The sequence below is a fragment of the Bufo bufo genome, chromosome 4 (assembly GCF_905171765.1).
Source record: "Bufo bufo chromosome 4, aBufBuf1.1, whole genome shotgun sequence".
NCBI classification, from domain to species: domain Eukaryota; kingdom Metazoa; phylum Chordata; class Amphibia; order Anura; family Bufonidae; genus Bufo; species Bufo bufo.
Window position 1 is genome coordinate 585,431,578 of NC_053392.1, and position 18,096 is coordinate 585,449,673.

Genomic DNA, 18,096 nt, shown 5'->3' on the forward strand with positions numbered 1-18,096 from the left:
CATCACAGAAAAGTGCCGATTCGTGGCGGGGGAGGGAACTAATGGTTCTTTTTTCCTGCCAGAGTGTAGGGGCCCAAGAAACCTCTTGAATCCACTGGTGGCCCAAAGCATTGAGCATCATCCGGCCTAGCGATGTCCCACCGCCGGGCCCTGATCACATAGGAGGACAGAGCCTCTATACCTGGGCCCTGATGTGCTGGCCACAACAAAGGAGTGCAGCCAGGAGGCACAAGTCAGTAGTGTGTGGGGCCCAATTTGAGGGCCCCCTTAATGCTTCGGGCCCTGTAGCAGTTGCTATGGAGGTAGTTCCTACATTGGATCTTCCAGTAATAGCCAAGCGGAAGTAGCCAACTGGAAAAACATACAAAACAGAAGAGTAGTAGTGATTTATGGTACTAGCCAGCTGAACATGTCCATGAATGAAAGGATGGTGGGGGCAGCAGGACAGCTGACACCACCTCACCACAAATAGACAAACCAATGAAATGTACACATAGACACACATACTACAGCAAAGCAATAACAAAGGCACAGCAGAAGACAAAATATCATGATAAGGCTTATTGCACACGAACGTGTTCGCTCCGTGGCCCTATTGCGAACCGCATTTGCGAATCCGCAATACATGGCCACCGCTCCGTGTGCATTCCGCATCACGGATGCGGACCCATTCACTTCAATGGGTCCGGAAAACCGGAGATGCAGAATGGTGCGGAACCGAAGCACGGAACGGAACCTTACAGAAGCACAGCGGCCGGATCGAGGATCCATTAAAGTGAATAGGTCCGCGATCCGCTGTGGCTGCCCCGTGTGCAGGAGGCCTAAATGTATCCTGAAATGACACACAAAATTGAACCCCACCTACAATATTCCCTTGTAGGAGTCACACAGTCATAGCAATCAGAGGTCGCCAAGTCTTCAGTATATCCTCATCACGTGCAACGTTTTCTGGAGATCACGCCCCTTTAATCTTTGCACAATCTTGGCGTTCTCTTGATGAGCTTCAAGAGGTAGTCCCCTGAAATGGTCTTCCAACAGTCTTGAAGGAGTTCCCAGAGATGCTTAGCACTTGTTGGCCCTTTTGCCTTCACTCTGCGGTCCAGCTCACCCCAAACCATCTCGATTGGGTTCAGGTCCGGTGACTGTGGAGGCCAGGTCATCTGGCGCAGCACCCCATCACTCTCCTTCATGGTCAAATAGCCCTTACTTTCAAAGTTTTCCCAATTTTTCGGCTGACTGACTGACCTTCATTTCTTAAAGTAATGATGGCCACTCGTTTTTCTTTACTTAGCTGCTTTTTTCTTGCCATAATACAAATTCTAACAGTCTATTCAGTAGGACTATCAGCTGTGTATCCACCTGACTTCTCCTCAACGCCACTGATGGTCCCAACCCCATTTATAAGGCAAGAAATCCCACTTATTAAACCTGACAGGGCACACCTGTGAAGTGAAAACCATTTCAGGGGACTACCTCTTGAAGCTCATCAAGAGAATGCCAAGAGTGTGCAAAGCAGTAATCAAAGCAAAAGGTGGCTACTTTGAAGAACCTAGAATATGACATATTTTCAGTTGTTTCACACTTGTTTGTTATGTATATAATTCCACATGTGTTAATTCATAGTTTTGATGTCTTCAGTGTGAATCTACAATTTTCATAGTCATGAAAATAAAGAAAACTCTTTGAATGAGAAGGTGTGTCCAAACTTTTGGTCTGTACTGTACACAATCACGTATCTTTTGAGTTGTCTCTCCCACGTATATCTTACCACAAGGACATTTTAATAGGTATACCACGAAATTGGTATCACACGTGAAAAAGCCACGAATAGGGAAGCTTTTGCCTCACTGGGGATGATAGAATTGGGGTCCTTTTAGTGCATTCGAGCATTGAAGGCAATGTACGCATGGAAATGTTCCTGTCTTTTGTTTGTGCATAAAAGTCTGTCTCAGGATAGCCTTGGAGAGGCCTATGTCAGCCTTCACAATTCGGTCTCGTAAATTCTTGGGGCGACGTGTACAGGGCAGTATAGAATTTTTAAACTCCGCAATGTCTGGTTAGGCCTTTTGTAGAATGGGCCAGTGGTTCCTAATACTGTTGATTATCTTATTGGCACTCGGGTGGAGGTATGAACAAAGGGTATCCTATTAGTTACTCCTGTACGTTTGTCTGATCTGCATCTATCTGTTTCATGGAGGTGTTGTGGATAGCCTCGCTGTTTCATTTCTGTTATTCTGGTTTGTTGAAGGGGGCTGTTTTGACTATACTGCGTATACGTTCAAATTGGGAATGCGAGAGTGACTTTTTGGTGTTTGAAGAATGAAAACTGGAGAAGTGTAGAAGGTTATTGCGATCTGTAGATTTTCTGTACAGATCCGTAGTAAGGGCACCGGTTGATAGTTTAGTGACCATGGTATCTAGGAAATTAATCGAATCAGAGTGATAGTGAATGGTAAATTGCAGTTCTGGGTAAATGGAGTTGAGGAATGTGTGGAATTCGAGCAAGGAGTCCAATGTGCCCTCCCATATGCAAAAAATATCATCGATATAACGCTTCCACGTTATTGCCTGTGTACGGAAATGTGAATGTGGGTAGATATAGGTTTCTTCAAAGTCTGCCATGTAGGAATTTGCATAGGGAGGCGCCACATTGGACCCCATAGCGGTACCCTGTTGTTGTAAGTAGTAGTTGTCCTGGAAAAGGAAAAAATTATTCAAAAGAACAAGCTCAAGTAGATCCATATAAAAGTCAACCAGACTGGGTTGTATGTCCTGTGAAGAGAGTAACTTACGATCTGCATTTAAGCCTTTCGAATGTTGAATGGATACTGTATGTATAGACTTACCACAGCCCATGTTACTAAAAAGGTATCTGTGGACAATGGAGGTAGATTGTCAAGTAATATTAGGAAGGAGGACGTATCCAGTAAGAAGGATGTTGTACCTCTGATTATGGGAGTCAGGACTTTTTCCAGCAAGATGGATAATGGTGAAAGGATAGAGTCGGTTGAGGCCACTATGGGTCGGCCAGGGGGATTTTGGAGATCCTTGTGTATTTTAGGTAGTATGTAAATGACAGGCATGGTAGGGTTTGATTTTGATAGAAAAGTGACCACAGACTCATCAATTACCCCGAGTCCATGGTAGTGTTGTAGTACCGATTGTACTTTTTCAGTCACCTGTTGGGTCGGATCTTTAGATAGTTTCAGGTATACAGAATGGTCATTAAGTGGACGATGTATTTCGTCTATGTATTTCTGTTTGCCCATGACAACCAAAGCTCCTCCCTTACTCGCTGCTTTGAGAACAAGGTCTTTCTTCTTCCTGAGAGTCAAAAGACCTTGTCTCTCCGTATTCTCTAAGTTGTGCATGAATTTGTATTTGCCCATGGCTAAATTCTTTCTGAATTGAGACATGTCTCGTTGAATAAGGGAAATAAAGGTCTCAATAGCAGGTTGAAATTTTGGGGGCGTAAAATGGCTTTTGTTGCGCAAGCCAAGATCCCGGATAGATATACCCGGTTTGGGTAAGGGGTCTCCTCTGTTAGTGTTGTCAGGGTTACCAGAGAAATTAACCTTAAGACGAATGTTCCTGAATAGTCTCTGTAAATCTACATCAAGTTGGAACGTATCCAACTGATTAGATGGACAGTAAGAGAGTCCTTTTTCTAATAGGGACATCTCTGCTGGCCCCAATGTGTGTGATGATATGTTAATCACTAATGATTGTACCTGAGATCTTGTAGTAATACTGGAAGTTCCTCGCGTCGTGGTATTGGCTCCTCCTCTTTGGCCTCTTCTACCCCGAAATCGTCGTTGTTGGTCGTCGGATCTGTACTGGAGGTGGGTATCGCCACTCGAGCCAGATTGTGCTGAATCTCTGGATGATGAGCGTTTGTTGGCGTAGCTTGATCGGTTGTTAGTGACATCTGGCCATCTGTAGACCCGGTTCAGCCTGTAGTCTTCAGTGTCCCTGAGAAATTTACTCCTCTTTGTTGCCTCCACCTCTTTCCGTTGCTGTGCCGAAGATGCGGTTATTTTTTCTTTAAGTTGATTGTAGTCCTCTGTCGTTATGATTGCCATCAGTTGTTCTTCAATTGTATTGATTTCTGTTTTAGTTGTGCTGATGGCGTTGTGTAGATATGAAAGAGTCAAAGTCATCAGGTCGAAAGAGCACTTATTGAGTATCTGCTCAAATTTCTCGCAGTATTCACGATTCTCCTTGAAGAACGTTGGTCTGGTGCGTATTCGTAACCCTCGCGGGATGCGTTTCACCTTCAAATATTCGGCTATCGTCACGCTGTGTAATTCATAATTGAGCAAACGTCGGGATTCTCGCTCTAGGTCCCGTGCCTTAAATTCGGAAGGTGGTGTTTGTAGAAATTCCCCGGAAAGGTTCACTTGGGATAGGATTTCAGAAATCTCCTCCTGTTGGAATGACGTTGTACCACTTGCCATGGTATGGCAGGTGCTCCACTCCGTCAGGGAGAATTAATATATAAGCAAAACTTCGTGGCACTCTGCCGTCTGTTTGCTGCTGGAAGTCGGGTTCCCTCCCGTCTTATAATAAATATAGAAAAACTCCAGCAATTGAGTTGCAAGCAAATACCAATTAAAAAAATCCTGTTCTTGAAACACAATTGCTGGAGTTTCTATATTTATTATGTCTCCCCATAATGATATTACCGCAGACATATACAAAAATTTTAATCACAAATGTATAAATACTTAGACTAGGGTATCCTATTAAATTAAAGGGATATGTCACTAAGAATTTCAGATACCGTTTGAAATGCCCCTGAGGCAAATGGTAGACAGGACAAATAGGGAGCTTAGAATTTGTTAAAGTGAACACAGGGCAAATATTAAAAATATGGGGAACTGAGATTATGCAAAGAGTGAGCGTGAACCATCTTGCTAGCGCCACCTTCTGGAAGTGGCTCCCTAAGAGTCAAAGTTAGACTTTTTAACAAAGCTTAGGACATGACAAGGGAAAATAGCCAGATATCCATCCGTAGACCGCTGTTTTGGCGGCGCCTGCCCCTTATTAGTACAGAGTAGGATTCAGGCTGGCTGATTCATGCATCCCCAAATAGCTGTCTACGGAGGGATATTTGTCTATTTCCCCTTGTCATGTCTCAAGGCTTGTTAAAAAGTCAGACTTAGGCTCCCTGCACACGAAAGTGTGCGCCCCGTGGTCGTGCTGTGGGCAGCAATGCACGAACACCGTCCGTGGGGCAGCCGCAGTGGATCGCGGACCCATTCACTTTAATGGGTCCGCGATCCGGCCGTTCCGCAAAAAGATAGGACATGTTCTATCTTTTTGCAGAACGGAAGTATGGGACGAAACACCACGGAAGCACTCCGTAGTTCTTCTGTAGGGTTCCGTTCCACACCATTCCGCATCCCTGGATTTGTGGACCCATTGAAGTGAATGGGTCCGCATACGTGAAGCGGAATAGCCACAGAACGGCGCCCGTGTATTGCAGGTCGGCAATATGGCAACGGGAAGCACATGTTCGTGTGCAGGAGGCCTTAGACTCATAGGGAGCCACTTCCAGAAGGTAGAACTAGCGAGATGGTTCTTTTCCCTGGAAGATACTTCTTTACATTTTATTTTCCCAATAGTATACATGCTGTACATTGCACTATACACAGTACACCTCCTCCTGTACACTGCTATACACAGTACACCTCCTCCTGTATGCTCTGCTATACACAGTACACCTCCTCCTGTGCTCTGCTATACACAGTACACCTCCTCCTGTACACTGCTATACACAGTACACCTCCTCCTGTATGCTCTGCTATACACAGTACACCTCCTCCTGTGTGCTCTGCTATACACAGTACACCTCCTCCTGTGTGCTCTGCTATACGCAGTACACCTCCTCCTGTATGCTCTGCTATACACAGTACACCTCCTCCTGTACTCTGCTATACACAGTACACCTCCTCCTGTGCTCTGCTATACACAGTACACCTCCTCCTGTGCTCTGCTATACACAGTACACCTCCTCCTGTATGCTCTGCTATACACAGTACACCTCCTCCTGTGCTCTGCTATACGCAGTACACCTCCTCCTGTATGCTCTGCTATACACAGTACACCTCCTCCTGTACTCTGCTATACACAGTACACCTCCTCCTGTATGCTCTGCTATACACAGTACACCTCCTCCTGTGTGCTCTGCTATACGCAGTACACCTCCTCCTGTATGCTCTGCTATACACAGTACACCTCCTCCTGTACTCTGCTATACACAGTACACCTCCTCCTGTGCTCTGCTATACACAGTACACCTCCTCCTGTGCTCTGCTATACACAGTACACCTCCTCCTGTATGCTCTGTGCTATACACAGTACACCTCCTCCTGTATGCTCTGTGCTATACACAGTACACCTCCTCCTGTACTCTGTGCTGTACACAGTATACCTCCTCCTGTGTGCTCTGCTATACACAGTACACCTCCTCCTGTATGCTCTGCTATACACAGTACACCTCCTCCTGTGCTCTGCTATACACAGTACACCTCCTCCTGTGCTCTGCTATACACAGTACACCTCCTCCTGTGCTCTGCTATACACAGTACACCTCCTCCTGTGCTCTGCTATACACAGTACACCTCCTCCTGTGCTCTGCTATACACAGTACACCTCCTCCTGTGTTCTGCTATACACAGTACACCTCCTCCTGTGCTCTGCTATACACAGTACACCTCCTCCTGTGCTCTGCTATACACAGTACACCTCCTCCTGTATGCTCTGCTATACACAGTACACCTCCTCCTGTGCTCTGCTATACACAGTACACCTCCTCCTGTGCTCTGCTATACACAGTACACCTCCTCCTGTGCTCTGCTATACACAGTACACCTCCTCCTGTATGCTCTGCTGTACACAGTACACCTCCTCCTGTGCTCTGCTGTACACAGTACACCTCCTCCTGTGCTCTGTGCTGTACACAGTACACCTCCTCCTGTATGCTCTATGCTATACACAGTACACCTCCTCCTGTGCTCTGTGCTGTACACAGTACACCTCCTCCTGTGCTCTGCTATACACAGTACACCTCCTCCTGTATGCTCTATGCCAGTGGTGGCGAACCTATGGCACGGGTACCAGAGGTGGCACTCAGAGCCCTCTCTGTGGGCACCCACGCCCTGGAAAAAGTCTATGGTGAACCGATATGCCTTAGACTTTTCCTGCCATTTATCAGCGCAGGGCGCACTATGAACAGCGCAGGGCGCACATTGAATGTAGGCAGGCTATTATAGCTAAATGATAAAGTACATGGAAGATATACTAATAGACTGTAGTATTCAGGGTGAATTGCCGTGTTGGCACTTTGCCATAAATAAGTGGTATTTGGGTTGCAGTTTGGGCACTCGGTCTGTAAAAGGTTCACCATCACTGCTCTATGCTATACACAGTACACCTCCTCCTGTATGCTCTGCTATACACAGTACACCTCCTCCTGTATGCTCTGCTATACACAGTACACCTCCTCCTGTGCTCTGCTATACACAGTACACCTCCTCCTGTATGCTCTGCTATACACAGTACACCTCCTCCTGTATGCTCTGCTATACACAGTACACCTCCTCCTGTATGCTCTGCTATACACAGTACACCTCCTCCTGTATGCTCTGCTATACACAGTACACCTCCTCCTGTGCTCTGCTATACACAGTACACCTCCTCCTGTACACTGCTATACACAGTACACCTCCTCCTGTATGCTCTGCTATACACAGTACACCTCCTCCTGTACACTGCTATACACAGTACACCTCCTCCTGTACTCTGCTATACACAGTACACCTCCTCCTGTATGCTCTGCTATACACAGTACACCTCCTCCTGTACACTGCTATACACAGTACACCTCCTCCTGTACTCTGCTATACACAGTACACCTCCTCCTGTGCTCTGCTATACACAGTACACCTCCTCCTGTGCTCTGCTATACACAGTACACCTCCTCCTGTGCTCTGCTATACACAGTACACCTTCTCCTGTATACTCTGCTATACACAGTACACCTCCTCCTGTACACTGCTATACACAGTACACCTCCTCCTGTACACTGCTATACACAGTACACCTTCTCCTGTGCTCTGCTATACACAGTACACCTTCTCCTGTGCTCTGCTATACACAGTACACCTCCTCCTGTGCTCTGCTATACACAGTACACCTCCTCCTGTACTCTGTGCTGTACACAGTACACCTCCTCCTGTGTGCTCTGCTATACACAGTACACCTCCTCCTGTGCTCTGCTATACACAGTACACCTCCTCCTGTGCTCTGCTATACACAGTACACCTCCTCCTGTGCTCTGCTATACACAGTACACCTCCTCCTGTGCTCTGCTATACACAGTACACCTCCTCCTGTGCTCTGCTATACACAGTACACCTCCTCCTGTGCTCTGCTATACACAGTACACCTCCTCCTGTGTGCTCTGCTATACACAGTACACCTCCTCCTGTATGCTCTGCTATACACAGTACACCTCCTCCTGTGCTCTGCTATACACAGTACACCTCCTCCTGTGCTCTGCTATACACAGTACACCTCCTCCTGTGCTCTGCTATACACAGTACACCTCCTCCTGTGCTCTGCTATACACAGTACACCTCCTCCTGTGCTCTGCTATACACAGTACACCTCCTCCTGTGCTCTGCTATACACAGTACACCTCCTCCCGTGCTCTGCTATACACAGTACACCTCCTCCTGTGCTCTGCTATACACAGTACACCTTCTCCTGTATACTCTGCTATACACAGTACACCTCCTCCTGTGCTCTGCTATACACAGTACACCTCCTCCTGTGCTCTGCTATACACAGTACACCTCCTCCCGTGCTCTGCTATACACAGTACACCTCCTCCTGTGCTCTGCTATACACAGTACACCTCCTCCTGTGCTCTGCTATACACAGTACACCTCCTCCTGTGCTCTGCTATACACCTCCTCCTGTGCTCTGCTATACACAGTACACCTCCTCCTGTATGCTCTGCTATACACAGTACACCTCCTCCTGTATGCTCTGCTATACACAGTACACCTCCTCCTGTATGCTCTGCTATACACAGTACACCTCCTCCTGTGCTCTGCTATACACAGTACACCTCCTCCTGTGCTCTGCTATACACAGTACACCTCCTCCTGTGCTCTGCTATACACAGTACACCTCCTCCTGTGCTCTGCTATACACAGTACACCTCCTCCTGTATGCTCTGCTATACACAGTACACCTCCTCCTGTATGCTCTGCTATACACAGTACACCTCCTCCTGTGCTCTGCTATACACAGTACACCTCCTCCTGTGTGCTCTGCTATACACAGTACACCTCCTCCTGTACACTGCTATACACAGTACACCTCCTCCTGTGCTCTGCTATACACAGTACACCTCCTCCTGTACTCTGCTGTACACAGTACACCTCCTCCTGTGTGCTCTGCTATACACAGTACACCTCCTCCTGTATGCTCTGCTATACACAGTACACCTCCTCCTGTATGCTCTGCTATACACAGTACACCTCCTCCTGTATGCTCTGCTATACACAGTACACCTCCTCCTGTGCTCTGCTATACACAGTACACCTCCTCCTGTATGCTCTGCTATACACAGTACACCTCCTCCTGTGTGCTCTGCTATACACAGTACACCTCCTCCTGTACTCTGCTGTACACAGTACACCTCCTCCTGTGTGCTCTGCTATACACAGTACACCTCCTCCTGTACTCTGCTGTACACAGTACACCTCCTCCTGTGTGCTCTGCTATACACAGTACACCTCCTCCTGTATGCTCTGCTATACACAGTACACCTCCTCCTGTGTGCTCTGCTATACACAGTACACCTCCTCCTGTACACTGCTATACACAGTACACCTCCTCCTGTGCTCTGCTATACACAGTACACCTCCTCCTGTGCTCTGCTATACACAGTACACCTCCTCCTGTGTGCTCTGCTATACACAGTACACCTCCTCCTGTATGCTCTGCTATACACAGTACACCTCCTCCTGTGCTCTGCTATACACAGTACACCTCCTCCTGTGTGCTCTGCTATACACAGTACACCTCCTCCTGTGTGCTCTGCTATACACAGTACACCTCCTCCTGTGTGCTCTGCTATACACAGTACACCTCCTCCTGTATGCTCTGCTATACACAGTACACCTCCTCCTGTGTGCTCTGCGCTGTACACTGCAGCAGGCGCTATATACAAGACGCAGCAGGTGAATGTACCGGCGCTAGGACCCCGCGGCTCCCGCAGCTGCACAGCTGTCCTCCCCTGTCTGCCTGGCCCGGGGAGACATTAATAGCTGCTCCCGGCACAGCGGCCTCGCCATCTGTCTCTGGCCCTCGCCCATCCAGCAGCCCTCTCTCGCGGACACCATGGGACCCTCTGATGGAATCGAGCGCTTCATAAGCCCCGGCAAAGGCAGAGGGATGCGAGCTTTACGTGACTTCAGAGTGGGCGAGCTGCTGTTCACCTGCCCGGCCCACACCTGGGTCCTGACTGTCAATGAGCGGGGCAACCAGTGCGACTACTGCTTCACCAGGTACCACCCCCTCCACCCGGGCACGGGCCTCCGGGTACCCCGCTGCCTCCCTCTTATTCCTCCCCAGGGTGGGCGCCTTACTGCCGCGCGTCTATTACAAGACATACGGCGGCGCCTCTCCTGCTGCACGTGGGAGGAAGCTGACATTCTGGCAGCGGGGTCCTAGCGCCTCCGAATAGCCCTATTTATCCTGAGACATATTGCTAAAATTACTGGCAGATGTGAGCAGTGTCCAGAGCAGAGTCTGTAGGAAGGCAGAAGACATAGCAGACCTCTAGTGCACGGACACATTTCCTTTAAATGCTGCAGTCACTTATGCTTGGCCCATCGAAAATCCACGGTTCTGCTCAAAATGCACAGATGTTGCAGTCGACAACGACCGGCGCAGTGCAAACTGTGAGCCTGTCCGTGACAGCCGCGTCAGCGTCATAAATCCCTGTATTTCAGAGGAGAATATTTTAGGCATACAGTATGGAGTTCCATAGGGCAGGTGGCATCATATGGCGGTCGTGCCCACCCCTCCTCCATAGAAATCTATTGCGTACGATAACGCGCTGCGATGGCCGGTGGTATTCGCGCACGTTTTGCGTCCGTCAAGCCCTCCCCTATAGGTCAAAGACTACTTTTCCGTTGACTTTCATAAAGGGGCTGTATAGGTTTACAAATACATGGCGACTTTTTATTTCTTTATTTTTTTTTTTTTTTAACAGCGCTACCTACACCTGTATACATGTGTGGTCGATCAACCCCTATTCAATTCAGTCGAGCTGTACTGTAATACCAGACACAACCTGAGGTCAGGTGTGGCGCTCAAAGAAAGCAGCCATGATCTTCTAACCCTGGACCACCCCTTTAAGGAGAAAAAATAAATAAATAACGTCCCTGTGCCCCATAGTCCTCCCCGGCATTCAGTATCTATGGCAGCCTCTCCTGAGGATTTCGTGGAACGTCTCCGGTTGTTTGGTGGCTATATTTATCCCGCGTGGTGTGGCCGGATATTTCCATGGGGCTCTGCAGCCTCGGGTTGGGGTACGGCCGCACGTACCGTGAGCACTGCAGATATCCCTCAGCGAAACTTCACCTGCGTTGAAGAGTTTAAGGCCTCGTTCACATTTCTGTGTCAGTTTGACGTCCGTAAAAGAAATCGGTACGTGTTTCGTCCGCGAAGATGTTTTGTCTTTTTGCCCTCTGCGTGTCGTCCGTATTCTGCAGACACTACTAGGCTGAAGGTTAATTTCCAGAACATCTCCCATCAGTGGTCAGTGAAAAACCGACTAAATGCGGGTGACCTCTGCGTCGTGTCTGTTTTTTTTTTTTACGGACCCTTAGGCTATAATGGGCGTGTTTCATCAGTGTCACAGACCAAAGTAGTGCAGGTCTCTGTATTTATTTATTTTGTTCACGGACCCCTGAAAATGCGGACAGCACACGTAATGCGGACAGCACACGTCAGTAAAAAAAAACAGAAATGTGAATGAGGCCTAAAGGCTATTGGTACCTTCAGGGCAATTTTTTTTTTTTATGTTTGCATTTTACTCATTTTGGACCAAAAACTTTTTATTTTTTTTATTTGTCTTTGTTAAAAATGAGACATGCAGGGGTTAAAAATCAGTCTGTTGGCAAACTGTCACAGTCTGTTTTCTTTGAATCCTGTCATCTGAAGGCTCATGTAGAGCTCTTATCTCTGACCTGTGGTACGGCCACACATAAGGGGTCTGCGTCGGATTTTCCGCAGCAGAAAATACGCAGCGTATCTGGATGAAATCTGCACTGGCAAAATCGTGCAGATTTAGGGTTCGCCCTGCACATTGCAAAGTGGGAAATCCGTGGCGTGCATCCGTAACATAAATTGATCTGCGGCAGATTTAATATCCGGACCACGGGTGGGGTTGTGTGCGGATTCTGCTGCGTTGTACCGTTCTGCTGCACAAAAAAATATTGCCCGTGGTGCTCTTGAATGTCCGTAGATTATCGTACAGTTTGCGGCAGTGTTTTCCTCTTTGGCTCCAGCCAAATTCAAGTATCCCATTACTCATTAGGCCGCCGGTCATGACATGCCTGCAATTAATAAACATTGCGCACATACCATGCCAGACCCTTCTAGGTTCTCGGCTGGAGGTCGTGACAGATGTTAACATGAGATCCTCTGACATAGTGCGAGAGACATCCTTCATGGGGGGGCAGTAGGACTGGAGGCTAACCGTGCTGCTCGGTGGTAGGGGTGCCCACTTCAGCGTCGACACCTGGTGACAGATGAGCACATTTACCCCATTCTCAGTTTTTTTTTTTTTTTCAGCTGTTGTCTTTTTTTTCGGGCTCGGCACCTGTTGTCACTTAGTAGTAACATCGCATTGCCCTTGTCACGGCTCCTTTTTATAAACCGGCCTCCGGAGTGTTAAGCTCCGGCTATTAACTGCATGCCATCGAAGACTTCCCCGACTCACACAATTAATTGGCCTTGTCAGTCGTCGCACAACGCGTTATCACCAAAGAAAACTATGCCGATTGGCGCTCCCATTACATACTGACCAACAGATTCCGATCATAGTCCGGTCTCTGTGCGCCCTGGGTGATTTCCTCCACCTTATATTTCCCCTAATTCACGTTCCCGTATTGCGGAACGCAAAACGCGGGCACCAGCCTCTTCAATAGGTCCGCAAGATGCAGCGAAATATAGGACAAGTTCTATCTTTTGCAGAGCGGAGGCACAGACCCGGAAACGCGCGGAAACCCTTCCGCAGGCTTCTGGTTCCGTGCTTCCACTTTGCAAAAGATAGGAAAAATTCTATCTTTCACTGCATTTTGAGGATCATGGACCTGTTGAAGACATTGGGTCTACACTGCGATGCGCAGTTCACACGGCTGGTGCCCTAGTTTTGCGGACCTACGCTTTGCAGTCCATGGCCCCACGGTCATGTGAATGGGGGCCAAGGCCTCATTCACAGGACAGTATCCGTTTTGCAGTCTGTATTTTGAATTTATTTTTTATTTTTTTCGGACTAATTGACTTCAATGGGTCAGTGCTCCTTTTCGGGACATATCCCATCTTCCTGCGGAACAAACATGCAGATGATCCGTGCGCTTTCTGCATCCCTTTTGTACGTTGCAAAAAAGATAGAACTTGGCCTATGCTTGTCCGTAAAAAGCGGAGCAAGGACCTATTGAAGTAAATAGGTATGCGGGGGAAAAAAGCGGATGCAGCATGAACAGTATCTGTATTCTTACTTTGCGAATCTGCAATTTGCGGACGGTCGTGTCGCTGTATGAGGCCTAAGTTCGATGACCTCTAATAGAGCCGCCATTACCAGGGTTGTCTGCTTTCCCTGTTTTTGGTCACATAAAGGAAACTTGAACTTCAGGAATCCTGAAGAACTGGGGGCTAACCCTGGGGGTGTAATGGCTGCTGAATTGTCTACTGAGGTAAGTATCTATACCTACTGCTGGGGAAGGTTCTGGGATACCAACCTCTGTCCTCCCGGATTGCCATTCTCAAAAGCTGGCCATTATGGGTAAAAAGCGCATGTTTGTTTACAGAGAAACCATGTTCACAGTACACCGCCATCTCCAACCCGCTATCTGAAAACCTTAGTAAACATTAAAAATGTGAAAAGCTGTCCCCCCCCCCCCCCCCCCCATGTTTTATTTCTGTGCTGAAATACGACCGCATGAAGTTGTAGGCCGAAACCTGAGTTTGAAATGTGTTGTCATGGAAACCAAATACATCAGTGTGGTGGTCACATTTACACTCATCACTGCCCTGTAAGGTCTGAGGCTGCACTACTGACAGGTACTGATGACAAAATGTCCGCTCTTGTTTCTCCGGTGCAGCGTTCCCATGGAGATTTTTGGAGGATCCAAAAACTGACAAATGAAATAATATTCGGTGATTTAGATCCACGTAAGTTTCCATAATCCCGTTGCATATGACAGAAATCACAAGGGCTGATGATGTCTGTCAGTGCACTGCTGAGGTATTTCTCAGTAGTGCAGCCTCGGGCTTTGGGCCTGTGGCTTCAAGCGATCCTATTGGAGTAGAAGTACGATTTTCACGTGTTTAATGTACAGTAAAGGGACTTTTCTGGTGGGTGTCGATTCGGCTGCTTCGCCGAAGTGCACAAAGAAATTAGATTCGTATGGAATTACTTTGTCACAAACAATGGAATGTGATTAGTAGCGGGCGCAATTACGGGAACGGCGTTTGCACCACCCCATGCAGTCATCGAACCCCTCAGATGCCGCGTTCGATGCTGATTGCAGCATCTGACAGTCACATTGAGGCCTAGCGGGTTAAAAACAAAAAATACATACTCTCCTCATCCATTTGCTTGCGGCCATCTTGAGTGAAGAAAACTAAGCAAATCTCGCACGTGATGATGTCGCCACATCATCACAATGGCCGGGTGCGGTGACGTTATCACTGATAACGTCTCCGTGCCTGGCCGGCATAAAGACTTGCTGATGTCACATGTTGGTGCGCAATAGATTTGGTGCATTTTCTTCAGTCAAGATGGCTGTGACGGCCTCTCCACGAGCAAATGGATGAGGTGAGTATTTTTCATTTTTATTTTTTTACCGCCATTTGAGGAAAATTTTGGTGCTTTACCTCGAAGCGCGAGGAAATCCAGCTTCGTTACTAATCGAATTCTTCCTGAAATTTGGATCAAAGTCCACTACGGATACTTCGATTTGTTCTACACTAATCTTGGTGTTCACAGGGTCCATTTTATTTGAGGGCAGAGTTGCTCCCAGCAGTCGGACCCCTGCTGATACTCAGAACGGAGGGCAGGTTTAAGGGGTGCGTCATGCTCAAAATGTGGTGGGGGGAAAACAAAACGGTATGATTCCCGGATCCTCCCCAACCCCCTCGCGGTCTCTAGTTCCCGGTCCTTCTTGACATGCAGCAAGTAACCACTCAGCCAGTCACTGACCACAGCAGTGACCTACCTTTTAGCCAGTGATTAGTCCTTTTTAGAGCTCATGCACACGACCGTATGTATTTTGCGGTTTGCAAAAAATACGGATGACATCCATGTGCATTCCGTATTTTACGGAACAGCTGGCCCTTCATATAACAGTACTATCCTTGTCCGTAATGCGGACAATAATAGGACATGTTCTATTTTTTTGCGGAACGGAAATACGGACATCCAGAAATAGAATGCACACGGAGAAACTTCAGTCGTGTGTTTATTTTTTTTGCGGACCCATTGAAGTGAATGGTTCCGCATACGGTCCGCAAAAACCCCAGAACGGACACGGAAAGAAAATACGTTCATGTTCATGAGCCCTTAGTGTTTTAAGGGGGACCGGAAAGCAGGGAAGCGCCGCAACTGGAGCAGTGGAAATTTGTGAGGTGAGTATTCTATATATCTATATCGTCCAAACAGGTTTTCTCTGCACAGCGACTCATCTGAAGGGGTCTTGGTCCCATCATTCTTGTAGGATTTTAAAGGGGGGTTTCCATGAATTAAATATTGATAACCTACACTGAGAATCAGTGGAGAGGGCTTACTCCTCCTGGCACCGCCACCAATCAGCTGTTGGAAGGGACCAAGGTTCCTTGGGCAAGCACTGTGGTCTCTTCCTAGGCCAGTGCCATCATGTTCATCGGTCACATGGCCTAGGCGTAGTACAATGGGACTGAGCTGCAATACCAAGCATTGTTCATCCAACTGCTGCAGCCTTTTCAAACATCTGATGGGGGGGGGGGGGTGCCGGGAGTCTAAGCCCCACGATCATGTTTTGGCACACCCTAATGATATACCATAGCTTTGTAAGATGACAAAAGCCCTCAAATCATTTTATGATGTAAGAACTTCTTAGCGGCTGTTCACACACATGCATTCTGTGCCACGCGGGATCCGACACCCATTCTTTTCAGTGGGAGGCTGCACTGATGATCATGTGGGTGTGGTTTATTGGCGTAACCGACATGTCCTCTTGGTGCATCTTGACCAATCGCCAAGGCCCGCCAGAGGGAGGCAGATTGCGTTTTGGCATGGAATGCCTACCAAATTAGGTTTGAACGGCCCCTAGAAGTGAGTTTAGATGTGGCGAATTTGCTGTAGATTTTGCACCGTAGACCAGCCACAAAGTACAGCACGCTACATGCGGAGGAGGGTTTGGCAGTGTCATCCATATGTATCGGACACATTCCACCGGTTCTGGACCATGATGTTGTTCAGAAGCAGATTCTTCTAGCTGTGGCCCGTTGAGCAATGGTCTGGCCAACTCTAGGTTGGTGGGTTGTGTACCACAGCTTAAAGAAGTTGTCTGACTTCGAGCTTTAACCAGACAACCCCTTTTAAACGTTAACCTTTGATATAAGGAAGACATTGACCGACTAAGTGTCCTCCCTTTTGAGACCCATCTCGACTGATGCAGATCTGCAGCTCCGCTCCTCCCTTAGAAGGCATCCTGTTTTGTCTTGGATCACACCGAGCACATTTTTCCTTTTCTGGCAAAATGTTTGTAATCTTCAAACCAACTTAAGATAGCCGCTGTTACTATTTGCTGCGGAGAGGCGTCCAACATAAACCAGATCCCCCTCGCGGTGTCTCGGATTCCTTCTTTGGATGACGTACAATCGCTGATAACTGTATGTAGATAGGAAACCTGAGAAGCCCTTAGTGTTGAGTGTGGTAGTTCATATATTATCTGTGCTGGAAAATTCTGGCATTGATGGGGCCGGTTCTGTAGAATATTCCGGATTATTGGATCCAACTGTGTATAAAAGTGACGAGTTTAGGCAGAAAATTTCTAGAAAAAGCAGCCCAAAATAACAAACCTTTTTATAAGGTCCCTTTCACACAGGCGAGTTTTCCGCGCGGGTGCAATGCGTGAGGTGAACGCATTGCACCCGCACTGAATCCTGACCCATTCATTTCAATGGGTCTGTGTACATGAGCGTTGTTTTTCACGCATCAGTTCTGCGTTGCGTGAAAATCGCAGCATGTTCTATATTCTGCGTTTTTCACGCAACCCTGGCCCAATAGAAGTGAATGGGGCTGCGTGAAAAACGCATTGCATCCGCAAGCAAGTGCGGGTGCGATGCGTTTTTCACTGATGGATGCTAAGAGATGTTGTTTGTAAACATTCAGTTTTTTATCACGAGCGTGAAAAACGCATCAAAACGCATTGCACCTGCGCGGAAAAAACTGAACAACTAAACGCAATCGCAGACAAAACTGACTGAACTTGCTTGCAAAATAGTGCGAGTTTCACTGAACGCATCCGGACCTAATCCGTCCCGCCCGTAAGGCTTAACAGTAAGGCCTCTTTCACACGGGCGTTGCGGGAAAATGTGCGGGTGCGTTGCGGGAATACCCGCGATTTTTCCGCGCGAGTGCAAAACATTGTAATACGTTTTGCACTCGCGTGAGAAAAATCACTCATGTTTGGTACCCGAACTTCTTCACAGAAGTTCGGGTTTGGGATCGGTGTTGTGTAGATGTTATTATTTTCCCTTATAACATGGTTATAAGGGAAAATAATAGCATTCTGAATACAG

At 47.6% G+C, this 18,096-nt stretch overlaps 1 protein-coding gene across 1 annotated transcript in view; it reads left to right on the forward strand.

The window, feature by feature from the left end:
• Positions 1–10,296: 10,296 nt before the first annotated feature.
• SMYD2 (SET and MYND domain containing 2) overlaps positions 10,297–18,096 on the forward strand; it is a 30,465-nt gene continuing 22,665 nt past the window's right edge. Inside the window, exon 1 of the mRNA XM_040430427.1 lies at positions 10,297–10,586. Coding sequence (XP_040286361.1) covers positions 10,420–10,586 — 167 coding nt within the window. The 5' untranslated portion in view covers positions 10,297–10,419. The remainder of the gene's footprint in view (positions 10,587–18,096) is intronic.